We start from the raw sequence: 27047 nt of genomic DNA on the forward strand, positions 1-27047 counted from the left end.
ACCGACGAGCTGCAGACCTCCAAACGCGCATGCCGGAAACTGGAGAAGATATGGCTCCACAAACGCACTCCGGACAACCATGCAGCCCACAAGGACGCCACCTGCAGACATCTCCACCTCATCAGATTAGCCAAGAGATCCTCCTTCAAATACCGCCTGGATAACAATGTACATGACAGCAAAGAGCTTTTCAGCATCGTAAAGGAACTCTCCAACCCCAGCGCCAACGACATACCGCCCTCACAAGAACTGTGCAACTCACTGGCCATCTTCTTCCACCGCAAGATCGCTGACATCCATGACAGCTTCAACACCATGACCACCCCGACTACGCCAGACCCCACCTCCCCTGTGAACACCGCCAGCACCAACCGTCTGACCTCCTGCTCCAATGTCAATGACGACGAGACACGCAAGGTCATGAACTATATCCACTCAGGATCTCCCTCGGACCCGTGCCCACACCACGTATTCAATAAAGCAGACGCTGCCATCGCACCCCAACTACGGAGGGTCATCAACATCTCCTTCGAAACAGCGACATTCCCGGAAAGCTAGAAATACGCCGAAATCAACGCCCTCCTCAAGAAGCCCAAGGCGAACCCCAAGGACCTCAAGAACTTCCGGCCCCTCTCCCTGCTCCCGTTCCCGGCGAAGGTCATCGAGAAAACTGTCAACATGCAACTGCTGGCATCAGACTCAATCACGACATCCAGAGCAGAACCGAAGATTGCTCTCCCGTTCCACGCCTCAATGTGTGCAAGCCACCAGACCATCTCCTCCTTCACTTCTGCTGTAAGCGGAATGGATTGCAAATAAGTCAGTCCCCTCCTGAGGTGGTACGCCTTGATGCTCTGCATCTTACAATAGTGCAATGGGCCTGGAAAGATTACCTGAATTGAGGAGTTGAGAAGGCCCACCAGGCGAGCAAGCTGGCGCAATGATGTGTGTGACTTGGCCTAGGTTTGGCGCAGCTTGTGCCTGATCTTCGCAATTTTCCGAACCGGGAGGCTCAGGGTAGAGGAGACAGAATCTATTGTAAACCCCAAAAAGGTTGCCCATTGGACCGGGGTAAGGAGGGATTTCTTCTTGTTTGTGACCAATCCTAACCCTTGCAGTAAGTTGACCGCCGTCTGCAAGTAACTGGACAGCCTCTTGAGACACTTGGACAGGAAAAGCATGACGTCGAAGTACATGATCCACCAAATGCCCTGCGGCCTTAGGAACTCCACTGTCAGCGTGAGGACCTTCGTGAAACACCACGGCGCAGAGGATAGCCCAAAAGGCAGAGTGCTGAACTCGAAGACCTGACCATACCACCTGAACTGTAGAAACCGGCAGTGAAGAGGAAAGATCGTGACCGTGAGGTATGTGTCCTTGAGGTCGAGGCCGGCCATCTAGTCGAGCGGCCTCCGCACATCCCTGAGGAGGTGGATACCCTCCATTTTGAATGGCAATATACCACCCACTCCTTGAAATCCTTCAAATTGAGCACTGGTCTCTGAGCTTTCCTTAGATATTCTTATCACTACAGGGCTTTGGGAGTCGTGGTTGTCTGTCTGACCTTAAAGACTTCGTGATAGAGAAGGAAAAGTTACTTATTTATTTAGTTTATTTTTATGGGAGTTTTATATAGCGCAGAATCGACCTGAAGGTATCAGAGAGCTTTACATGAGCACCAGTTACATTACAGATGGACGCATTAGTTTTGTTAGGCACAGGGAGATTAAGATATTTGCCCAGAATCACAGGATGTTGAGCGTCCCTGCCAAGACTCAAACCGGGTTCCTCAGCTTCGAAATCGACCTCTCTAGCCCTTAGGCCCCATCCTCTTCCCCTTTTGTAATCTTAATTCTTCTCCGAGGGAATTGTCCTTTAGGTTCTAGACCTTAATGCTTTACTATTGCCCCAAAAACATGGTAAAGCATTGAAGGGAAATGATCCCAATTAGCTAGCCAAACAAACTCAACTTTGGGTTAACCTTTGGTTCATTATGGGAAAGTGAAGTTGCTGGCTTCCTTACAGTGTGGTTTGCCTTTTTACCTCTCTTAAGACTTTTGCAGTTGTTCGTCCATTACACTGTTTTTTCTTTATTCTGTTTCTCAAAAAATGGAAAACGCATAGAGCTAGTTAGGCTCTTCGCTTATTGGTTTTCATTCCATTTCCAATTACGTTTATTTTAAAATTAATTGAAGTAATCTGATTTTTAAATGAAAACATTCTGCAGAACAGAAATTTGAAATTGGTTTTGGATCCTGCATCTTGACAGGAGATATCTAAGGAGCATGACTTCAATTATGAATCTGATTTCCTTCCTGCCTTGCACGGAGGGCTCCACCATCTCTAAGTGTTAACCCGTTATGTGGGGCAGAGCATCCTAAAGTGACAGCGAGGCATTCTACCCAAACAATTTGTTGGGTCTCATGTTCTTTTTATTTTAGTATGTCACTTTAATTGCTGTGTGTTTACTTATGAGTCTAGCACATGCCACCATGACTTATGTTCCATCCTGGAATGATGGCATGTTGTAAAGGTTAGAGTTGTAGCTTGCTGTCGCTCTGGGCGGTCGTTATACTGGATACTTCTCTACTTGTGCTTCAATAAAGAATTGTAATTCAACTGGATTATTCATCTTCTTTTCTCAATTGTTTTGTATAAATGAGTATACTGAATGTTGGTTGCCGCTTTATAGCCTAATCCACTGTGTGATCTCTTTCTACTTCTTCCCAAATATCTGATTTCCTCCTACACAGTAAAGCTGCGCGTTTTATACTCATCAGTCACTTGCCTCTTTCGACTATCTAGTGCGCTATGCCCTCCATGTCCTTGCCCTCACAAGGTGCTTCCCTCAAGCCCTGTCTCAGTGTGTGATGTTCTTCAGTCACCTTTGCCGTGTGACTCCTCGATATGTTCTCTCCATCCCTCTGAGACGCCTGACCCCTCATTGTTTGTACGTAGGTGATTTCGTCCCTTCTGTGTCTCTACCCCTTATGTCCTTCCCCCACTCCATTCGGTCCATCCCTGGGTCCTCAGTGTGTGGTGGTCATCCTAGAACACATTCCTTTTAGCTTAATGTGTCATATACTCCCGGCTGACTCTCACTTCCTAATGAGTGTTACCCTTCCCTAAACCTTGCTGACTTCCCCATCCCATATGCTGTTTGAATCTTCAGTGGTCTCCCCGGGGCCTCCTTGACTCTTAACTGTGAAATCTCCTTCCAGTCCCTCATGCGCTTGGACTCACTGAAGTTGCTTGTCCCTCTCGGTCATTCCATGGCACCTCAATGTGTATCCTTCCCATGAGTCCCCTGACATCTCAGTGTTTCTTCTCTTTCCCTGAACTTTGTCTCTCATGAAGTTTGCTCCTAAATGTGCCTTCTCTGATTCTGCAATGTTTTCCTTCTTGCAGAGTCCTCTCCAAACCCTCAATGTTTGATGTCTTTCCTTCAATCCATTTCACTTCTCAGTGTTTATCCTTTAAGGCCATGCCCCCTCTTACTGTGTAATGTGTAAGCATTTCTTTCCAAACTCAGATTCCTCTGTGGTGCCCTTTTCAGACCACTTCTATCCCTTAATTTTTTGTTATTAATCAGTGACCAGAACACATTTTCATTTAGATTTTTTTTCTTACCGGTTTAGGAGCTCTAGCCGAGTGGCTTGCAGACCATCCAGTGATGATCAACAATGTTTTGCCCCTGGTGCTGCATGCCCTGGGCAACCCTGAGCTCTCCATCTCCAGCGTTTCCACACTGAAGAAGATCTGCCGGGAGTGCAAGTACGATCTGCCACCCTACGCCGCCAATATTGTGGCCGTTTCACAGGTAAGAGTATTTCAGTAGAAGCAGATAGTCATGGCAGAGTTGGCTGTCTAACTGTTCAGTTTAGAACACCTGGAAGCTATCAGGATCTTTCCTAATCCTTTATATTGGTTTGTGCTTGTTTTAAGCATGAGTAGGTCTTGCCATTTGTGACCATGAGGGTTTTTACATCTGACAAAGACAAGGAATCTTTGTTAAATAGATTTACATTTTATATCTCCCTCATGTACTTCTCCCTTCCCCATGTACATCTCCATCATGCGCTAAGTGCTTTCCCTAGCCCCTCCCATCCAGCCTCAGGTGTCTGTGTGCTTTCCCAGCCTCTCCCTCCAATCCTCTGATATCCAAGTGCTTCCCCAGCCCCTCTCGCCCTTGCGTTGTTTTTCATGTGCTTCCCCAGCCCCTTTCACCCACCCTTTACTATACATGTGCTTTACCCAACATTTTCTCCCCACTCTCCATTATCCATTTGCTTTCCCCAGCCACGCACCGTTGTCCTTGTATTTGACCCAGCCCATCCTCCATTGTCCATGTGCTTGCCCCACCGCTCCCTCCCACCCTCGATTTTCTGTATGCTTGCCCAGTCCCTCCCTCCCTCTATTTTCTGTAAGCTTGCCCAGTCCCTCCCTCTGTTTTCTGTAAGCTTGCCCAGTCCCTCCCTCCCTCTGTTTTCTGTAAGCTTGCCCAGTCCCTCCCTCCCTCCCTCTGTTTTCTGTAAGCTTGCCCAGTCCCTCCCTCTCACCCTGTTTTCTGTATGCTTGCCCCACCCCTCCCTCCCACGCTCTGTTTTCTGTATGCTTGCCCCACCCCTCCCTCCCACCCTCTGTTTTCTGTAAGCTTGCCCAGTACCTCCCTCCTACCCTCTATTATCTGTATGCTTGCCCAGTCCCTCCCTCCTACCCTCTGTTTTCTGTAAGCTTGCCCAGTCCCTCCCTCTCACGCCGTTTTCTGTATGCTTGCCCACCCCTCCCACCCTCTGTTTTCTGTAAGCTTGCCCAGTCCCTCCCTCTCACCCTGTTTTCTGTATGTTATGTTATGTTAAATTTTATCTCTATAGCGCACGGCTACTCAAAAGAGTGTCCCAGCGCTTTATTTAGGCAGCTCAATATAAAAAACATAAATCCATAAGACAGACACTAACAGGGAAAGGACAAAAAAAAAGACATCCTAAAGGTTAAAAAGCCAGGTCTTAAGGCTCTTCCTGAACAGGAGTAGATTGGATGAGCGCCGCAAGGCCAGAGGCAAGGTGTTCCACAACTGAGGGGCCCTCAAACGAAAGGAGCGCCCCCCGGTACGGGCCTTCCTCACTCGAGGAACCGCAGCCAAAAACACAGATTCCGAGCGCAGAGATCGGGCCGGGCGATAAAAGACAAGCCTGCGCTGTAAGTACTTAGCTCCGGAGCCGAAAAGCGCTTGTGCGCCAGGGTCAATGTTTTAAACATGATCCGCTTCCGGATGGGCAGCCAATGAAGCGACTGCACCAAACCGGACGCTTGCCCAGTCCCTCCCTCCCACCCTCTGTTTCCTGTATGCTTGCCCAGTCCCTCCCTCCCACCCTCTGTTTCCTGTATGCTTTCCCAGTCCCTCCCACCCTCTGTTTCCTGTATGCTTGCCCAGTCCCTCCCACCCTCTGTTTTCTGTGTGCTTGACCCCCCTACCTCCCACCCTCTGTTTTCTGTGTGCTTGCCCAGTCCCTCCCTCCCTTCCTCTGTTTTCTGTATGCTTGTCCCACCCCTCCCACCCTCTTTCTCTATGCTTGTCCCACCCCTCCCACCCTCTTTCTCTATGCTTGTCCCACCCCTCCCACCCTCTTTCTCTATGCTTGTCCCACCCCTCCCACCCTCTTTCTCTATGCTTGTCCCACCCCTCCCACCCTCTTTCTCTATGCTTGTCCCACCCCTCCCACCCTCTTTCTCTATGCTTGTCCCACCCCTCCCACCCTCTTTCTCTATGCTTGTCCCACCCCTCCCACCCTCTTTCTCTATGCTTGTCCCACCCCTCCCACCCTCTTTCTCTATGCTTGTCCCACCCCTCCCACCCTCTTTCTCTATGCTTGTCCCACCCCTCCCACCCTCTTTCTCTATGCTTGTCCCACCCCTCCCACCCTCTTTCTCTATGCTTGTCCCACCCCTCCCACCCTCTTTCTGTATGCTTGTCCCACCCCTCCCACCCTCTTTCTGTATGCTTGTCCCACCCCTCCCACCCTCTTTCTGTATGCTTGTCCCACCCCTCCCACCCTCTTTCTGTATGCTTGTCCCACCCCTCCCACCCTCTTTCTGTATGCTTGTCCCACCCCTCCCACCCTCTTTCTGTATGCTTGTCCCACCCCTCCCACCCTCTTTCTGTATGCTTGTCCCACCCCTCCCACCCTCTTTCTGTATGCTTGTCCCACCCCTCCCACCCTCTTTCTGTATGCTTGTCCCACCCCTCCCACCCTCTTTCTGTATGCTTGTCCCGCCCCTCCCACCCTCTTTCTGTATGCTTGTCCCGCCCCTCCCACCCTCTTTCTGTATGCTTGTCCCGCCCCTCCCACCCTCTTCCTGTATGCTTGTCCCGCCCCTCCCACCCTCTTCCTGTATGCTTGTCCCGCCCCTCCCACCCTCTTCCTGTATGCTTGTCCCGCCCCTCCCACCCTCTTCCTGTATGCTTGTCCCACCCCTCCCACCCTCTTCCTGTATGCTTGTCCCACCCCTCCCACCCTCTTCCTCTATGCTTGTCCCACCCCTCCCACCCTCTTCCTCTATGCTTGTCCCACCCCTCCCACCCTCTTCCTCTATGCTTGTCCCACCCCTCCCACCCTCTTCCTCTATGCTTGTCCCACCCCTCCCACCCTCTTCCTCTATGCTTGTCCCACCCCTCCCACCCTCTTCCTCTATGCTTGTCCCACCCCTCCCACCCTCTTCCTCTATGCTTGTCCCACCCCTCCCACCCTCTTCCTCTATGCTTGTCCCACCCCTCCCACCCTCTTCCTCTATGCTTGTCCCACCCCTCCCACCCTCTTCCTCTATGCTTGTCCCACCCCTCCCACCCTCTTCCTCTATGCTTGTCCCACCCCTCCCACCCTCTTCCTCTATGCTTGTCCCACCCCTCCCACCCTCTTCCTCTATGCTTGTCCCACCCCTCCCACCCTCTTCCTCTATGCTTGTCCCACCCCTCCCACCCTCTTCCTCTATGCTTGTCCCACCCCTCCCACCCTCTTCCTCTATGCTTGTCCCACCCCTCCCACCCTCTTCCTCTATGCTTGTCCCACCCCTCCCACCCTCTTCCTCTATGCTTGTCCCACCCCTCCCACCCTCTTCCTCTATGCTTGTCCCACCCCTCCCACCCTCTTCCTCTATGCTTGTCCCACCCCTCCCACCCTCTTCCTCTATGCTTGTCCCACCCCTCCCACCCTCTTCCTCTATGCTTGTCCCACCCCTCCCTCCCACCCTCTTTCTGTATGCTTTCCCCTCCCTCCCTCTTTCTGTATGCTTTCCCCTCCCTCCCTCTTTCTGTATGCTTTCCCCTCCCTCCCTCTTTCTGTATGCTTGTCCCACCCCTCCCTCTGTTTTCTGTATGCTTGCCCAGTCCCTCCCACCCTCTGTTTTCTGTATGCTTGCCCAGTCCCTCCCACCCTCTGTTTTCTGTATGCTTTCCCCACCCCTCCAGCCCACCCTCTGTTTTCTGTATGCTTGCCCCTCCCCAACCTTCCACCCTCTGTTTTCTGTATGCTTTCCCCGCCCCTCCCGCCCACCCTGTTTCCTGTATGCTTTCCCCGCCCCTCCCGCCCACCCTGTTTTCTGTATGCTTTCCCCGCCCCTCCCGCCCACCCTGTTTTCTGTATGCTTTCCCCGCCCCTCCCGCCCACCCTGTTTTCTGTATGCTTGCCCCTTTCGCCCACCCTGTTTTCTGTATACTTTCCCCGCCCCTCCCGTCCACCCTGTTTTCTGTATGCTTTCCCCGCCCCTCCGGCCCACCCTCTGTTTTCTGTATGCTTTCCCCGCCCCTACCGCCCACCCTCTGTTTTCTGTATGCTTTCCCCTCCCTCCCTCTTTCTGTATGCTTGTCCCACCCCTCCCTCCCTCTGTTTTCTGTATGCTTGCCCAGTCCCTCCCACCCTCTGTTTTCTGTATGCTTGTCCCTCCCCAACCTTCCACCCTCTGTTTTCTGTATGCTTTCCCCACCCCTCCAGCCCACCCTCTGTTTTCTGTATGCTTTCCCCACCCCTCCAGCCCACCCTCTGTTTTCCGTATGCTTTCCCCACCCCTCCAGCCCACCCTCTGTTTTCTGTATGCTCTCCCCACCCCTCCAGCCCACCCTCTTTCTGTATGCTTGTCCCACCCCTCCAGCCCACCCTCTTTCTGTATGCTTGTCCCACCCCTCCCTCCCACCCTCTTTCTGTATGCTTGTCCCACCCCTCCCTCCCACCCTCTTTCTGTATGCTTGTCCCACCCCTCCCTCCCACCCTCTTTCTGTATGCTTGTCCCACCCCTCCCTCCCACCCTCTTTCTGTATGCTTGTCCCACCCCTCCCTCCCACCCTCTTTCTGTATGCTTGTCCCACCCCTCCCTCCCACCCTCTTTCTGTATGCTTGCCCAGTCCCTCCCACCCTCTGTTTTCTGTATGCTTGTCCCTCCCCAACCTTCCACCCTCTGTTTTCTGTATGCTTTCCCCACCCCTCCAGCCCACCCTCTGTTTTCCGTATGCTTTCCCCACCCCTCCAGCCCACCCTCTGTTTTCTGTATGCTTGTCCCACCCCTCCCTCCCACCCTCTTTCTGTATGCTTGTCCCACCCCTCCCTCCCACCCTCTTTCTGTATGCTTGTCCCACCCCTCCCTCCCACCCTCTTTCTGTATGCTTGTCCCACCCCTCCCTCCCACCCTCTTTCTGTATGCTTGTCCCACCCCTCCCTCCCACCCTCTTTCTGTATGCTTGTCCCACCCCTCCCTCCCACCCTCTTTCTGTATGCTTGTCCCACCCCTCCCTCCCACCCTCTTTCTGTATGCTTGTCCCACCCCTCCCTCCCACCCTCTTTCTGTATGCTTGTCCCACCCCTCCCTCCCACCCTCTTTCTGTATGCTTGTCCCACCCCTCCCTCCCACCCCCTTTCTGTATGCTTGTCCCACCCCTCCCTCCCACCCCCTTTCTGTATGCTTGTCCCACCCCTCCCTCCCACCCCCTTTCTGTATGCTTGTCCCACCCCTCCCTCCCACCCCCTTTCTGTATGCTTGTCCCACCCCTCCCTCCCACCCCCTTTCTGTATGCTTGTCCCACCCCTCCCTCCCACCCCCTTTCTGTATGCTTGTCCCACCCCTCCCTCCCACCCCCTTTCTGTATGCTTGTCCCACCCCCTTTCTGTATGCTTGTCCCACCCCTCCCTCCCACCCCCTTTCTGTATGCTTGTCCCACCCCCTTTCTGTATGCTTGTCCCACCCCTCCCTCCCACCCCCTTTCTGTATGCTTGTCCCACCCCTCCCTCCCACCCCCTTTCTGTATGCTTGTCCCACCCCTCCCTCCCACCCCCTTTCTGTATGCTTGTCCCACCCCTCCCTCCCACCCCCTTTCTGTATGCCTGTCCCACCCCTCCCTCCCACCCTCTTTCTGTATGCCTGTCCCACCCCTCCCTCCCACCCTCTTTCTGTATGCCTGTCCCACCCCTCCCTCCCACCCTCTTTCTGTATGCCTGTCCCACCCCTCCCTCCCACCCTCTTTCTGTATGCCTGTCCCACCCCTCCCTCCCACCCTCTTTCTGTATGCCTGTCCCACCCCTCCCTCCCACCCTCTTTCTGTATGCCTGTCCCACCCCTCCCTCCCACCCTCTTTCTGTATGCTTGTCCCACCCCTCCCTCCCACCCTCTTTCTGTATGCTTGTCCCACCCCTCCCTCCCACCCTCTTTCTGTATGCTTGTCCCACCCCTCCCTCCCACCCTCTTTCTGTATGCTTGTCCCACCCCTCCCTCCCACCCTCTTTCTGTATGCTTGTCCCACCCCTCCCTCCCACCCTCTTTCTGTATGCTTGTCCCACCCCTCCCTCCCACCCTCTTTCTGTATGCTTGTCCCACCCCTCCCTCCCACCCTCTTTCTGTATGCTTGTCCCACCCCTCCCTCCCACCCTCTTTCTGTATGCTTGTCCCACCCCTCCCTCCCACCCTCTTTCTGTATGCTTGTCCCACCCCTCCCTCCCACCCTCTTTCTGTATGCTTGTCCCACCCCTCCCTCCCACCCCCTTTCTGTATGCTTGTCCCACCCCTCCCTCCCACCCCCTTTCTGTATGCTTGTCCCACCCCTCCCTCCCACCCCCTTTCTGTATGCTTGTCCCACCCCTCCCTCCCACCCCCTTTCTGTATGCTTGTCCCACCCCTCCCTCCCACCCCCTTTCTGTATGCTTGTCCCACCCCTCCCTCCCACCCCCTTTCTGTATGCTTGTCCCACCCCTCCCTCCCACCCCCTTTCTGTATGCTTGTCCCACCCCTCCCTCCCACCCCCTTTCTGTATGCTTGTCCCACCCCTCCCTCCCACCCCCTTTCTGTATGCTTGTCCCACCCCTCCCTCCCACCCCCTTTCTGTATGCTTGTCCCACCCCTCCCTCCCACCCCCTTTCTGTATGCTTGTCCCACCCCTCCCTCCCACCCCCTTTCTGTATGCTTGTCCCACCCCTCCCTCCCACCCCCTTTCTGTATGCTTGTCCCACCCCTCCCTCCCACCCCCTTTCTGTATGCTTGTCCCACCCCTCCCTCCCACCCCCTTTCTGTATGCTTGTCCCACCCCTCCCTCCCACCCCCTTTCTGTATGCTTGTCCCACCCCTCCCTCCCACCCTCTTTCTGTATGCTTGTCCCACCCCTCCCTCCCACCCTCTTTCTGTATGCTTGTCCCACCCCTCCCTCCCACCCTCTTTCTGTATGCTTGTCCCACCCCTCCCTCCCACCCTCTTTCTGTATGCTTGTCCCACCCCTCCCTCCCACCCTCTTTCTGTATGCTTGTCCCACCCCTCCCTCCCACCCTCTTTCCGTATGCTTGTCCCACCCCTCCCTCCCACCCTCTTTCCGTATGCTTGTCCCACCCCTCCCTCCCACCCTCTTTCCGTATGCTTGTCCCACCCCTCCCTCCCACCCTCTTTCCGTATGCTTGTCCCACCCCTCCCTCCCACCCTCTTTCCGTATGCTTGTCCCACCCCTCCCTCCCACCCTCTTTCCGTATGCTTGTCCCACCCCTCCCTCCCACCCTCTTTCCGTATGCTTGTCCCACCCCTCCCTCCCACCCTCTTTCCGTATGCTTGTCCCACCCCTCCCTCCCACCCTCTTTCCGTATGCTTGTCCCACCCCTCCCACCCTCTTTCCGTATGCTTGTCCCACCCCTCCCACCCTCTTTCCGTATGCTTGTCCCACCCCTCCCACCCTCTTTCCGTATGCTTGTCCCACCCCTCCCACCCTCTTTCCGTATGCTTGTCCCACCCCCCCACCCTCTTTCCGTATGCTTGTCCCACCCCCCCACCCTCTTTCCGTATGCTTGTCCCACCCCCCCACCCTCTTTCCGTATGCTTGTCCCACCCCCCCACCCTCTTTCCGTATGCTTGTCCCACCCCCCCACCCTCTTTCCGTATGCTTGTCCCACCCCCCCACCCTCTTTCCGTATGCTTGTCCCACCCCCCCACCCTCTTTCCGTATGCTTGTCCCACCCCCCCACCCTCTTTCCGTATGCTTGTCCCACCCCCCCACCCTCTTTCCGTATGCTTGTCCCACCCCCCCACCCTCTTTCCGTATGCTTGTCCCACCCCCCCACCCTCTTTCCGTATGCTTGTCCCACCCCCCCACCCTCTTTCCGTATGCTTGTCCCACCCCCCCACCCTCTTTCCGTATGCTTGTCCCACCCCCCCACCCTCTTTCCGTATGCTTGTCCCACCCCCCCACCCTCTTTCCGTATGCTTGTCCCACCCCCCCACCCTCTTTCCGTATGCTTGTCCCACCCCCCCACCCTCTTTCCGTATGCTTGTCCCACCCCCCACCCTCTTTCCGTATGCTTGTCCCACCCCCCCACCCTCTTTCCGTATGCTTGTCCCACCCCCCCACCCTCTTTCCGTATGCTTGTCCCACCCCCCCACCCTCTTTCCGTATGCTTGTCCCACCCCCCCACCCTCTTTCCGTATGCTTGTCCCACCCCCCCACCCTCTTTCCGTATGCTTGTCCCACCCCCCCACCCTCTTTCCGTATGCTTGTCCCACCCCCCCACCCTCTTTCCGTATGCTTGTCCCACCCCCCCACCCTCTTTCCGTATGCTTGTCCCACCCCCCCACCCTCTTTCCGTATGCTTGTCCCACCCCCCCACCCTCTTTCCGTATGCTTGTCCCACCCCCCCACCCTCTTTCCGTATGCTTGTCCCACCCCCCCACCCTCTTTCCGTATGCTTGTCCCACCCCCCCACCCTCTTTCCGTATGCTTGTCCCACCCCCCCACCCTCTTTCCGTATGCTTGTCCCACCCCCCCACCCTCTTTCCGTATGCTTGTCCCACCCCCCCACCCTCTTTCCGTATGCTTGTCCCACCCCCCCACCCTCTTTCCGTATGCTTGTCCCACCCCCCCACCCTCTTTCCGTATGCTTGTCCCACCCCCCCACCCTCTTTCCGTATGCTTGTCCCACCCCCCCACCCTCTTTCCGTATGCTTGTCCCACCCCCCCACCCTCTTTCCGTATGCTTGTCCCACCACCCCCCACCCTCTTTCCGTATGCTTGTCCCACCCCCCCACCCTCTTTCCGTATGCTTGTCCCACCCCCCCACCCTCTTTCCGTATGCTTGTCCCACCCCCCCACCCTCTTTCCGTATGCTTGTCCCACCCCCCCACCCTCTTTCCGTATGCTTGTCCCACCCCCCCACCCTCTTTCCGTATGCTTGTCCCACCCCCCCACCCTCTTTCCGTATGCTTGTCCCACCCCCCCCCACCCTCTTTCCGTATGCTTGTCCCACCCCCCCCCACCCTCTTTCCGTATGCTTGTCCCACCCCCCCCCACCCTCTTTCCGTATGCTTGTCCCACCCCCCCCCACCCTCTTTCCGTATGCTTGTCCCACCCCCCCCACCCTCTTTCCGTATGCTTGTCCCACCCCCCCCCACCCTCTTTCCGTATGCTTGTCCCACCCCCCCCACCCTCTTTCCGTATGCTTGTCCCACCCCCCCCACCCTCTTTCCGTATGCTTGTCCCACCCCCCCCCACCCTCTTTCCGTATGCTTGTCCCACCCCCCCCACCCTCTTTCCGTATGCTTGTCCCACCCCCCCCACCCTCTTTCCGTATGCTTGTCCCACCCCCCCACCCTCTTTCCGTATGCTTGTCCCACCCCCCCACCCTCTTTCCGTATGCTTGTCCCACCCCCCCCACCCTCTTTCCGTATGCTTGTCCCACCCCCCCCACCCTCTTTCCGTATGCTTGTCCCACCCCCCCACCCTCTTTCCGTATGCTTGTCCCACCCCCCCACCCTCTTTCCGTATGCTTGTCCCACCCCCCCACCCTCTTTCCGTATGCTTGTCCCACCCCCCCCACCCTCTTTCCGTATGCTTGTCCCACCCCCCCACCCTCTTTCCGTATGCTTGTCCCACCCCCCCACCCTCTTTCCGTATGCTTGTCCCACCCCCCCACCCTCTTTCCGTATGCTTGTCCCACCCCCCCACCCTCTTTCCGTATGCTTGTCCCACCCCCCCACCCTCTTTCCGTATGCTTGTCCCACCCCCCCACCCTCTTTCCGTATGCTTGTCCCACCCCCCCACCCTCTTTCCGTATGCTTGTCCCACCCCCCCACCCTCTTCCCGTATGCTTGTCCCACCCCTCCCTCCCACCCTCTTCCCGTATGCTTGTCCCACCCCTCCCTCCCACCCTCTTCCCGTATGCTTGTCCCACCCCTCCCTCCCACCCTCTTCCCGTATGCTTGTCCCACCCCTCCCTCCCACCCTCTTCCCGTATGCTTGTCCCACCCCTCCCCCACCCTCTTCCCGTATGCTTGTCCCGCCCCTCCCTCCCACCCTCTTCCCGTATGCTTGTCCCGCCCCTCCCTCCCACCCTCTTCCCGTATGCTTGTCCCACCCCTCCCTCCCACCCTCTTCCCGTATGCTTGTCCCGCCCCTCCCTCCCACCCTCTTCCCGTATGCTTGTCCCGCCCCTCCCTCCCACCCTCTTCCCGTATGCTTGTCCCGCCCCTCCCTCCCACCCTATTCCTGTATGCTTTCCCCGCCCCTCCCGCCCACCCTGTTTTCTGTATGCTTTCCCCTTTCGCCCACCCTGTTTTCTGTATGCTTGCCCCTTTCGCCCACCCTGTTTTCTGTATGCTTTCCCCGCCCCTCCGGCCCACCCTCTGTTTTCTGTATGCTTTCCCCGCCCCTCCGGCCCACCCTCTGTTTTCTGTATGCTTTCCCCTCCCCCCCTCTTTCTGTATGCTTTCCCCTCCCTCCCTCTTTCTGTATGCTTTCCCCTCCCTCCCTCTTTCTGTATGCTTTCCCCTCCCTCCCTCTTTCTGTATGCTTTCCCCTCCCTCCCTCTTTCTGTATGCTTTCCCCTCCCTCCCTCTTTCTGTATGCTTTCCCCTCCCACCCTCTTTCTGTATGCTTGTCCCACCCCTCCCACCCTCTTTCTGTATGCTTGTCCCACCCCTCCCTCCCACCCTCTTTCTGTATGCTTGTCCCACCCCTCCCTCCCACCCTCTTTCTGTATGCTTGTCCCACCCCTCCCTCCCACCCTCTTTCTGTATGCTTGTCCCACCCCTCCCTCCCACCCTCTTTCTGTATGCTTGTCCCACCCCTCCCTCCCACCTTCTTTCTGTATGCTTGTCCCACCCCTCCCTCCCACCCTCTTTCTGTATGCTTGTCCCACCCCTCCCTCCCACCCTCTTTCTGTATGCTTGTCCCACCCCTCCCTCCCACCCTCTTTCTGTATGCTTGTCCCACCCCTCCCTCCCACCCTCTTTCTGTATGCTTGTCCCACCCCTCCCTCCCACCCTCTTTCTGTATGCTTGTCCCACCCCTCCCTCCCACCCTCTTTCTGTATGCTTGTCCCACCCCTCCCACCCTCTTTCTGTATGCTTGTCCCACCCCTCCCACCCTCTTTCTGTATGCTTGTCCCACCCCTCCCACCCTCTTTCTGTATGCTTGTCCCACCCCTCCCACCCTCTTTCTGTATGCTTGTCCCACCCCTCCCACCCTCTTTCTGTATGCTTGTCCCACCCCTCCCACCCTCTTTCTGTATGCTTGTCCCACCCCTCCCACCCTCTTTCTGTATGCTTGTCCCACCCCTCCCACCCTCTTTCTGTATGCTTGTCCCACCCCTCCCACCCTCTTTCTGTATGCTTGTCCCACCCCTCCCACCCTCTTTCTGTATGCTTGTCCCACCCTCTTCCTGTATGCTTGTCCCACCCCTCCCTCCCACCCTCTTCCTGTATGCTTGTCCCACCCCTCCCTCCCACCCTCTTCCTGTATGCTTGTCCCACCCCTCCCTCCCACCCTCTTCCTGTATGCTTGTCCCACCCCTCCCTCCCACCCTCTTCCTGTATGCTTGTCCCACCCCTCCCTCCCACCCTCTTCCTGTATGCTTGTCCCACCCCTCCCTCCCACCCTCTTCCTGTATGCTTGCCCCACCCCTCCCTCCCACCCTCTTCCTGTATGCTTGCCCCACCCCTCCCTCCCACCCTCTTCCTGTATGCTTGCCCCACCCCTCCCTCCCACCCTCTTCCTGTATGCTTGCCCCACCCCTCCCTCCCACCCTCTTCCTGTATGCTTGTCCCACCCCTCCCTCCCACCCTCTTCCTGTATGCTTGTCCCACCCCTCCCTCCCACCCTGTTTTCTGTATGCTTTCCCCGCCCCTCCCGCCCACCCTGTTTTCTGTATGCTTTCCCCGCCCCTCCCGCCCACCCTGTTTTCTGTATGCTTTCCCCTCCCTCCCTCTGTATGCTTTCCCCTCCCTCCCTCTTTCTGTATGCTTGTCCCACCCCTCCCTCCCTCTGTTTTCTGTATGCTTGCCCAGTCCCTCCCACCCTCTGTTTTCTGTATGCTTTCCCCGCCCCTCCCGCCCACCCTCTGTTTTCTGTATGCTTTCCCCGCCCCTCCCGCCCACCCTCTGTTTTCTGTATGCTTTCCCCGCCCCTCCCGCCCACCCTGTTTTCTGTATGCTTTCCCCGCCCCTCCGGGCCACCCTCTGATTTCTAAATGCTTTCCCCGCCCCTCCGGCCCTCCCTCTGTTTTCTGTATGCTTTCCCCGCCCCTCCGGCCCACCCTCTGTTTTCTGTATGCTTTCCCCTCCCTCCCTCTTTCTGTATGCTTTCCCCTCCCTCCCTCTTTCTGTATGCTTTCCCCTCCCTCCCTCTTTCTGTATGCTTCCCCTCCCTCCCTCTTTCTGTATGCTTTCCCCTCCCTCCCTCTTTCTCTATGCTTTCCCCTCCCTCCCTCTTTCTCTATGCTTTCCCCTCCCTCCCTCTTTCTGTATGCTTGTCCCACCCCTCCCTCTTTCTGTATGCTTGTCCCACCCCTCCCTCTTTCTGTATGCTTGTCCCACCCCTCCCTCTTTCTGTATGCTTGTCCCACCCCTCCCTCTGTTTTCTGTATGCTTGCCCAGTCCCTCCCACCCTCTGTTTTCTGTATGCTTGCCCAGTCCTTTCCACCCTCTGTTTTCTGTATGCTTTCTCCGCCCCTCCTGCCCACCCTGTTTTCTGTATGCTTTCCCCGCCCCTCCCGCCCACCCTGTTTTCTGTATGCTTTCCCCGCCCCTCCCGTCCACCCTGTTTTCTGTATGCTTTCCCCGCCCCTCCGGCCCACCCTCTGTTTTCTGTATGCTTTCCCCGCCCCTACCGCCCACCCTCTGTTTTCTGTATGCTTTCCCCTCCCTCCCTCTTTCTGTATGCTTGTCCCACCCCTCCCTCCCTCTGTTTTCTGTATGCTTGCCCAGTCCCTCCCACCCTCTGTTTTCTGTATGCTTTCCCCACCCCACCCTCTGTTTTCTGTATGCTTTCCCCACCCCTCCAGCCCACCCTCTGTTTTCTGTATGCTTTCCCCACCCCTCCAGCCCACCCTCTGTTTTCCGTATGCTTTCCCCACCCCTCCAGCCCACCCTCTGTTTTCTGTATGCTTTCCCCACCCCTCCAGCCCACCCTCTTTCTGTATGCTTGTCCCACCCCTCCCTCCCACCCTCTTTCTGTATGCTTGTCCCACCCCTCCCTCCCACCCTCTTTCTGTATGCTTGTCCCACCCCTCCCTCCCACCCTCTTTCTGTATGCTTGTCCCACCCCTCCCTCCCACCCTCTTTCTGTATGCTTGTCCCACCCCTCCCTCCCACCCTCTTTCTGTATGCTTGTCCCACCCCTCCCTCCCACCCTCTTTCTGTATGCTTGTCCCACCCCTCCCACCCTCTTTCTGTATGCTTGTCCCACCCCTCCCACCCTCTTTCTGTATGCTTGTCCCACCCCTCCCTCCCACCCTCTTTCTGTATGCTTGTCCCACCCCTCCCTCCCACCCTCTTTCTGTATGCTTGTCCCACCCCTCCCTCCCACCCTCTTTCTGTATGCTTGTCCCACCCCTCCCTCCCACCCTCTTTCTGTATGCTTGTCCCACCCCTCCCTCCCACCCTCTTTCTGTATGCTTGTCCCACCCCTCCCTCCCACCCTCTTTCTGTATGCTTGTCCCACCCCTCCCTCCCACCCTCTTTCTGTATGCTTGTCCCACCCCTCCCTCCCACCCTCTTTCTGTATGCTTGTCCCACCCCTCCCTCCCACCCTCTTTCTGTATGCTTGTCCCACCCCTCCCTCCCACCCTCTTTCTGTATGCTTGTCCCACCCCTCCCTCCCACCCTCTTTCTGTATGCTTGTCCCACCCCTCCCTCCCACCCTCTTTCTGTATGCTTGTCCCACCCCTCCCTCCCACCCTCTTTCTGTATGCTTGTCCCACCCCTCCCTCCCACCCTCTTTCTGTATGCTTGTCCCACCCCTCCCTCCCACCCTCTTTCTGTATGCTTGTCCCACCCCTCCCTCCCACCCTCTTTCTGTATGCTTGTCCCACCCCTCCCTCCCACCCTCTTTCTGTATGCTTGTCCCACCCCTCCCTCCCACCCTCTTTCTGTATGCTTGTCCCACCCCTCCCTCCCACCCTCTTTCTGTATGCTTGTCCCACCCCTCCCTCCCACCCTCTTTCTGTATGCTTGTCCCACCCCTCCCTCCCACCCTCTTTCTGTATGCTTGTCCCACCCCTCCCTCCCACCCTCTTTCTGTATGCTTGTCCCACCCCTCCCTCCCTCCCACCCTCTTTCTGTATGCTTGTCCCACCCCTCCCTCCCACCCTCTTTCTGTATGCTTGTCCCACCCCTCCCTCCCACCCTCTTTCTGTATGCTTGTCCCACCCCTCCCTCCCACCCTCTTTCTGTATGCTTGTCCCACCCCTCCCTCCCACCCTCTCTCTGTATGCTTGTCCCACCCCTCCCTCCCACCCTCTTTCTGTATGCTTGTCCCACCCCTCCCTCCCACCCTCTTTCTGTATGCTTGTCCCACCCCTCCCTCCCACCCTCTTTCCGTATGCTTGTCCCACCCCTCCCACCCTCTTTCCGTATGCTTGTCCCACCCCTCCCACCCTCTTTCCGTATGCTTGTCCCACCCCTCCCACCCTCTTTCCGTATGCTTGTCCCACCCTCTTTCCGTATGCTTGTCCCACCCCTCCCACCCTCTTTCCGTATGCTTGTCCCACCCCTCCCACCCTCTTTCCGTATGCTTGTCCCACCCCCCCCACCCTCTTTCCGTATGCTTGTCCCACCCCCCCACCCTCTTTCCGTATGCTTGTCCCACCCCCCCCACCCTCTTTCCGTATGCTTGTCCCACCCCCCCCACCCTCTTTCCGTATGCTTGTCCCACCCCCCCACCCTCTTTCCGTATGCTTGTCCCACCCCCAACCTCTTTCCGTATGCTTGTCACACCCCTCTCACCCTCTTTCCGTATGCTTGTCCCACCCCTCCGACCCTCTTTCCGTATGCTTGTCCCACCCCTCCCTCCCACCCTCTTCCTGTATGCTTGTCCCACCCTCTTCCCGTATGCTTGTCCCACCCCTCCCACCCTCTTCCCGTATGCTTGTCCCACCCCTCCCTCCCACCCTCTTCCCGTATGCTTGTCCCACCCCTCCCTCCCACCCTCTTCCCGTATGCTTGTCCCACCCCTCCCTCCCACCCTCTTCCCGTATGCTTGTCCCACCCCTCCCTCCCACCCTCTTCCCGTATGCTTGTCCCACCCCTCCCTCCCACCCTCTTCCCGTATGCTTGTCCCACCCCTCCCTCCCACCCTCTTCCCGTATGCTTGTCCCACCCCTCCCTCCCACCCTCTTCCCGTATGCTTGTCCCACCCCTCCCTCCCACCCTCTTCCCGTATGCTTGTCCCACCCCTCCCTCCCACCCTCTTCCCGTATGCTTGTCCCACCCCTCCCTCCCTCCCTCTTTCCGTATGCTTGTCCCACCCCTCCCTCCCACCCTCTTCCCGTATGCTTGTCCCACCCCTCCCTCCCACCCTCTTCCCGTATGCTTGTCCCACCCCTCCCTCCCACCCTCTTCCCGTATGCTTGTCCCACCCCTCCCTCCCACCCTCTTCCCGTATGCTTGTCCCACCCCTCCCTCCCACCCTCTTCCCGTATGCTTGTCCCACCACTCCCTCCCACCCTCTTCCCGTATGCTTGTCCCACCACTCCCTCCCACCCTCTTCCTGTATGCTTGTCCCACCACTCCCTCCCACCCTCTTCCTGTATGCTTGTCCCACCCCTCCCTCCCACCCTCTTCCTGTATGCTTGTCCCACCCCTCCCTCCCACCCTCTTTCTGTATGCTTCCCCCTCCCCAACCTTCCACCCACTTTCTGTATGCTTCCCCCTCCCCAACCTTCCACCCTCTGTTTTCTGTATGCTTTCCCCAGCCCCCCGCCCACCCTGTTTTCTGTATGCTCCCCCCTCCCCAACCTTCCACCCTCTTTCTGTATGCTTCCCCCTCCCCAACCTTCCACCCTCTTTCTGTATGCTTCCCCCTCCCCAACCTTCCACCCTCTTTCTGTATGCTTCCCCCTCCCCAACCTTCCACCCTCTGTTTTCTGTATGCTTTCCCCACCCCCCCGCCCACCCTGTTTTCTGTATGCTTGCCCCTCCCCAACCTTCCACCCTCTGTTTTCTGTATGCTTTCCCCGCCCCTCCCGCCCACCCTGTTTTCTGTATGCTTTCCCCGCCCCTCCGGCCCACCCTCTGTTTTCTGTATGCTTTCCCCTCCCTCCCTCTTTCTGTATGCTTTCCCCTCCCTCTTTCCGTATGCTTGTCCCACCCCTCCCTCCCACCCTCTTCCTGTATGCTTGTCCCACCCTCTTCCCGTATGCTTGTCCCACCCCTCCCACCCTCTTCCCGTATGCTTGTCCCACCCCTCCCACCCTCTTCCCGTATGCTTGTCCCACCCCTCCCACCCTCTTCCCGTATGCTTGTCCCACCCCTCCCACCCTCTTCCCGTATGCTTGTCCCACCCCTCCCACCCTCTTCCCGTATGCTTGTCCCACCCCTCCCTCCCACCCTCTTCCCGTATGCTTGTCCCACCCCTCCCTCCCACCCTCTTCCCGTATGCTTGTCCCACCCCTCCCTCCCACCCTCTTCCCGTATGCTTGTCCCACCCCTCCCTCCCACCCTCTTCCCGTATGCTTGTCCCACCCCTCCCTCCCACCCTCTTCCCGTATGCTTGTCCCACCCCTCCCTCCCACCCTCTTCCCGTATGCTTGTCCCACCCCTCCCTCCCACCCTCTTCCCGTATGCTTGTCCCACCCCTCCCTCCCACCCTCTTCCCGTATGCTTGTCCCACCCCTCCCTCCCACCCTCTTCCCGTATGCTTGTCCCACCCCTCCCTCCCACCCTCTTCCCGTATGCTTGTCCCACCCCTCCCTCCCACCCTCTTCCCGTATGCTTGTCCCACCCCTCCCTCCCACCCTCTTCCCGTATGCTTGTCCCACCCCTCCCTCCCACCCTCTTCCCGTATGCTTGTCCCACCCCTCCCTCCCACCCTCTTCCCGTATGCTTGTCCCACCCCTCCCTCCCACCCTCTTCCCGTATGCTTGTCCCACCCCTCCCTCCCACCCTCTTCCCGTATGCTTGTCCCACCCCTCCCTCCCACCCTCTTCCCGTATGCTTGTCCCACCCCTCCCTCCCACCCTCTTTCTGTATGCTTGTCCCACCCCTCCCTCCCACCCTCTTTCTGTATGCTTCCCCCTCCCCAACCTTCCACCCACTTTCTGTATGCTTCCCCCTCCCCAACCTTCCACCCTCTGTTTTCTGTATGCTTTCCCCACCCCCCCCGCCCACCCTGTTTTCTGTATGCTCCCCCCACCCCCCCCCGCCCACCCTGTTTTCTGTATGCTCCCCCCTCCCCAACCTTCCACCCTCTTTCTGTATGCTTCCCCCTCCCCAACCTTCCACCCTCTTTCTGTATGCTTCCCCCTCCCCAACCTTCCACCCTCTTTCTGTATGCTTCCCCCTCCCCAACCTTCCACCCTCTGTTTTCTGTATGCTTTCCCCACCCCCCCGCCCACCCTGTTTTCTGTATGCTTGCCCCTCCCCAACCTTCCACCCTCTGTTTTCTGTATGCTTTCCCCGCCCCTCCCGCCCACCCTGTTTTCTGTATGCTTGCCCTTTTCGCCCACCCTGTTTTCTGTATGCTTTCCCCGCCCCTCCGGCCCACCCTCTGTTTTCTGTATGCTTTCCCCTCCCTCCCTCTTTCTGTATGCTTTCCCCTCCCTCTTTCTGTATGCTTGTCCCACCCCTCCCACCCTCTTTCTGTATGCTTGTCCCACCCCTCCCACCCTCTTTCTGTATGCTTGTCCCACCCCTCCCACCCTCTTTCTGTATGCTTGTCCCACCCCTCCCACCCTCTTTCTGTATGCTTGTCCCACCCCTCCCACCCTCTTTCTGTATGCTTGTCCCACCCCTCCCACCCTCTTTCTGTATGCTTGTCCCACCCCTCCCACCCATTTTCTGTATGCTTGTCCCACCCCTCCCACCCATTTTCTGTATGCTTGTCCCACCCCTCCCACCCTCTTTCTGTATGCTTGTCCCACCCCTCCCACCTTCTTTCTGTATGCTTGTCCCACCCCTCCCACCCTCTTTCTGTATGCTTGTCCCACCCCTCCCACCCTCTTTCTGTATGCTTGTCCCACCCCTCCCACCCTCTTTCTGTATGCTTGTCCCACCCCTCCCACCCTCTTTCTGTATGCTTGTCCCACCCCTCCCACCCTCTTTCTGTATGCTTGTCCCACCCCTCCCACCCTCTTTCTGTATGCTTGTCCCACCCCTCCCACCCTCTTTCTGTATGCTTGTCCCACCCCTCCCACCCTTTTTCTGTATGCTTGTTCCACTCCTCCCACCCCCTTTCTGTATGCTTGTCCCACCCCTCCCACCCCCTTTCTGTATGCTTGTCCCACCCCTCCCACCCCCTTTCTGTATGCTTGTCCCACCCCTCCCACCCTCTTTCTGCATGCTTGTCCCACCCCTCCCTCCCACCCTCTTTCTGCATGCTTGTCCCACCCCTCCCTCCCACCCTCTTTCTGCATGCTTGTCCCACCCCTCCCTCCCACCCTGTTTTCTGTATGCTTGCCCCACCCCTCCCTCCCACCCTGTTTTCTGTATGCTTGCCCCACCCCTCCCTCCCACCCTGTTTTCTGTATGCTTTCCCCGCCCCTACGGCCCACCCTCTGTTTTCTGTATGCTTTCCCCGCCCCTACGGCCCACCCTCTGTTTTCTGTATGCTTTCCCCGCCCCTCCGGCTCTCCCTCTGTTTTCTGTATGCTTTCCCGGCCCCTCCGGCCCACCCTCTGTTTTCTGTATGCTTTCCCCTCCCTCCCTCTTTCTGTATGCTTTCCCCTCCCTCCCTCTTTCTGTATGCTTTCCCCTCCCTCCCTCTTTCTGTATGCTTTCCCCTCCCTCCCTCTTTCTGTATGCTTTCCCCTCCCTCCCTCTTTCTGTATGCTTTCCCCTCCCTCCCTCTTTCTGTATGCTTTCCCCTCCCTCCCTCTTTCTGTATGCTTTCCCCTCCCTCCCTCTTTCTGTATGCTTTCCCCTCCCTCCATCTTTCTGTATGCTTGTCCCACCCCTCCCTCTTTCTGTATGCTTGTCCCACCCCTCTCTCTGTTTTCTGTATGCTTGCCCAGTCCCTCCCACCCTCTGTTTTCTGTATGCTTTCCCCACCCCTCCAACCCACCCCCCTCTGTTTTCTCTATGCTTGCCCCTCCCCAACCTTCCACCCTCTGTTTTCTGTATGCTTTCCCGCCCCTCCCGCCCACCCTGTTTTCTGTATGCTTTCCCCGCCCCTCCCGCCCACCCTGTTTTCTGTATGCTTTCCCCGCCCCTCCCGCCCACCCTGTTTTCTGTATGCTTTCCCCGCCCCTCCCGCCCACCCTGTTTTCTGTATGCTTTCCCCGCCCCTCCCGCCCACCCTGTTTTCTGTATGCTTTCCCCGCCCCTCCCGCCCACCCTGTTTTCTGCATGCTTGCCCCGCCCCTCCCGCCCACCCTGTTTTCTGTATGCTTGCCCCTTTCGCTCACCCTGTTTTCTGTATGCTTTCCCCGCCCCTCCCGTCCACCCTGTTTTCTGTATGCTTTCCCCGCCCCTCCGGCCCACCCTCTGTTTTCTGTATGCTTTCCCCGCCCCTACCGCCCACCCTCTGTTTTCTGTATGCTTTCCCCTCTCTCTTTCTGTATGCTTTCCCCTCCCCCCCTCCCTCTTTCTGTATGCTTTCCCCTCCCCCCCTCCCTCTTTCTGTATGCTTTCCCCTCCCCCCCTCCCTCTTTCTGTATGCTTTCCCCTCCCCCCCTCCCTCTTTCTGTATGCTTTCCCCTCCCTCCCTCCCTCTTTCTGTATGCTTTCCCCTCCCTCCCTCTTTCTGTATGCTTTCCCCTCCCTCCCTCTTTCTGTATGCTTGTCCCACACCTCCCTCCCTCTGTTTTCTGTATGCTTGCCCAGTCCCTCCCACCCTCTGTTTTCTGTATGCTTGTCCCTCCCCAACCTTCCACCCTCTGTTTTCTGTATTCTTTCCCCACCCCTCCAGCCCACCCTCTGTTTTCTGTATGCTTCCCCACCCCTCCAGCCCAACCTCTGTTTTCTGTATGCTTTCCCCACCCCTCCAGCCCACCCTCTGTTTTCTGTATGCTTTCCCCACCCCTGCAGCCCACCCTCTGTTTTCTGTATGCTTGTCCCACCCCTCCCTCCCACCCTCTTTCTGTATGCTTGTCCCACCCCTCCCTCCCACCCTCTTTCTGTATGCTTGTCCCACCCCTCCCTGCCACCCTCTTTCTGTATGCTTGTCCCACCCCTCCCTGCCACCCTCTTTCTGTATGCTTGTCCCACCCCTCCCTGCCACCCTCTTTCTGTATGCTTGTTCCACCCCTCCCTCCCACCCTCTTTCTGTATGCTTGTCCCACCCCTCCCTCCCACCCTCTTTCTGTATGCTTGTCCCACCCCTCCCTCCCACCCTCTTTCTGTATGCTTGTCCCACCCCTCCCTCCCACCCTCTTTCTGTATGCTTGTCCCACCCCTCCCTCCCACCCTCTTTCTGTATGCTTGTCCCACCCCTCCCTCCCACCCTCTTTCTGTATGCTTGTCCCACCCCTCCCTCCCACCCTCTTTCTGTATGCTTGTCCCACCCCTCCCTCCCACCCTCTTTCTGTATGCTTGTCCCACCCCTCCCTCCCACCCTCTTTCTGTATGCTTGTCCCACCCCTCCCTCCCACCCTCTTTCTGTATGCTTGTCCCACCCCTCCCTCCCACCCTCTTTCTGTATGCTTGTCCCACCCCTCCCTCCCACCCTCTTTCTGTATGCTTGTCCCACCCCTCCCTCCCACCCTCTTTCTGTATGCTTGTCCCACTCCTCCCTCCCACCCTCTTTCTGTATGCTTGTCCCACCCCTCCCTCCCACCCTCTTTCTGTATGCTTGTCCCACCCCTCCCTCCCACCCTCTTTCTGTATGCTTGTCCCACCCCTCCCTCCCACCCTCTTTCTGTATGCTTGTCCCACCCCTCCCTCCCACCCTCTTTCTGTATGCTTGTCCCACCCCTCCCTCCCACCCTCTTTCTGTATGCTTGTCCCACCCCTCCCTCCCACCCTCTTTCTGTATGCTTGTCCCACCCCTCCCTCCCACCCTCTTTCTGTATGCTTGTCCCACCCCTCCCTCCCACCCTCTTTCTGTATGCTTGTCCCACCCCTCCCTCCCACCCTCTTTCTGTATGCTTGTCCCACCCCTCCCTCCCACCCTCTTTCTGTATGCTTGTAGCCCCCCCTCCCACCCTCTTTCTGTATGCTTGTAGCCCCCCCTCCCACCCTCTTTCTGTATGCTTGTCCCACCCCTCCCTCCCATCCTCTTTCTGTATGCTTGTCCCACCCCTCCCTCCCACCCTCTTTCTGTATGCTTGTCCCACCCCTCCCTCCCACCCTCTTTCTGTATGCTTGTCCCACCCCTCCCTCCCACCCTCTTTCTGTATGCTTGTCCCACCCCTCCCTCCCACCCTCTTTCTGTATGCTTGTCCCACCCCTCCCTCCCACCCTCTTTCTGTATGCTTGTCCCACCCCTCCCTCCCACACTCTTTCTGTATGCTTGTCCCACCCCTCCCTCCCACACTCTTTCCGTATGCTTGTCCCACCCCTCCCTCCCACACTCTTTCCGTATGCTTGTCCCACCCCTCCCTCCCACCCTCTTTCCGTATGCTTGTCCCACCCCTCCCTCCCACCCTCTTTCCGTATGCTGGTCCCACCCCTCCCTCCCACCCTCTTTCCGTATGCTGGTCCCACCCCTCCCTCCCACCCTCTTTCCGTATGCTGGTCCCGCCCCTCCCTCCCACCCTCTTTCCGTATGCTGGTCCCGCCCCTCCCTCCCACCCTCTTTCCGTATGCTTGTCCCGCCCCTCCCTCCCACCCTCTTTCCGTATGCTTGTCCCGCCCCTCCCTCCCACCCTCTTTCCGTATGCTTGTCCCGCCCCTCCCTCCCACCCTCTTTCCGTATGCTTGTCCCACCCCTCCCTCCCACCCTCTTTCCGTATGCTTGTCCCACCCCTCCCTCCCACCCTCTTTCTGTATGCTTGTCCCGCCCCTCCCTCCCACCCTCTTTCCGTATGCTTGTCCCGCCCCTCCCTCCCACCCTCTTTCTGTATGCTTGTCCCGCCCCTCCCTCCCACCCTCTTTCTGTATGCTTGTCCCGCCCCTCCCTCCCACCCTCTTTCTGTATGCTTGTCCCGCCCCTCCCTCCCACCCTCTTTCTGTATGCTTGTCCCGCCCCTCCCTCCCACCCTCTTTCTGTATGCTTGTCCCGCCCCTCCCTCCCACCCTCTTTCTGTATGCTTGTCCCGCCCCTCCCTCCCACCCTCTTTCTGTATGCTTGTCCCGCCCCTCCCTCCCACCCTCTTTCTGTATGCTTGTCCCGCCCCTCCCTCCCACCCTCTTTCTGTATGCTTGTCCCGCCCCTCCCTCCCACCCTCTTTCTGTATGCTTGTCCCGCCCCTCCCTCCCACCCTCTTTCTGTATGCTTGTCCCGCCCCTCCCTCCCACCCTCTTTCCGTATGCTGGTCCCGCCCCTCCCTCCCACCCTCTTTCCGTATGCTGGTCCCGCCCCTCCCTCCCACCCTCTTTCCGTATGCTGGTCCCACCCCTCCCTCCCACCCTCTTTCCGTATGCTGGTCCCACCCCTCCCTCCCACCCTCTTTCCGTATGCTGGTCCCACCCCTCCCTCCCACCCTCTTTCCGTATGCTTGTCCCACCCCTCCCTCCCACCCTCTTTCCGTATGCTAGTCCCACCCCTCCCTCCCACCCTCTTTCCGTATGCTAGTCCCACCCCTCCCTCCCACCCTCTTTCCGTATGCTTGTCCCACCCCTCCCTCCCACCCTCTTTCCGTATGCTGGTCCCACCCCTCCCTCCCACCCTCTTTCCGTATGCTTGTCCCACCCCTCCCTCCCACCCTCTTTCCGTATGCTAGTCCCACCCCTCCCTCCCACCCTCTTTCCGTATGCTTGTCCCACCCCTCCCTCCCACCCTCTTTCCGTATGCTGGTCCCACCCCTCCCTCCCACCCTCTTTCCGTATGCTTGTCCCACCCCTCCCTCCCACCCTCTTTCCGTATGCTTGTCCCACCCCTCCCTCCCACCCTCTTTCCGTATGCTTGTGCCACCCCTCCCTCCCACCCTCTTTCCGTATGCTTGTCCCACCCCTCCCTCCCACCCTCTTTCCGTATGCTTGTCCCACCCCTCCCTCCCACCCTCTTT

General features: G+C 57.9%; 1 protein-coding gene across 1 annotated transcript in view; it reads left to right on the forward strand.

Annotated features, from left to right (window-relative positions):
• Positions 1 to 27047, forward strand: part of IPO13 (importin 13) — a 651059-nt gene that overhangs the window by 436969 nt on the left and 187043 nt on the right. Inside the window, exon 8 of the mRNA XM_078661811.1 lies at positions 3639 to 3820. Within this exon, the coding sequence (XP_078517937.1) occupies positions 3639 to 3820 (182 nt within the window). The remainder of the gene's footprint in view (positions 1 to 3638; positions 3821 to 27047) is intronic.

The sequence above is a fragment of the Lissotriton helveticus genome, chromosome 1_1 (genome assembly GCF_964261635.1).
Source record: "Lissotriton helveticus chromosome 1_1, aLisHel1.1, whole genome shotgun sequence".
Classification (NCBI taxonomy): Eukaryota; Metazoa; Chordata; class Amphibia; order Caudata; family Salamandridae; genus Lissotriton; species Lissotriton helveticus.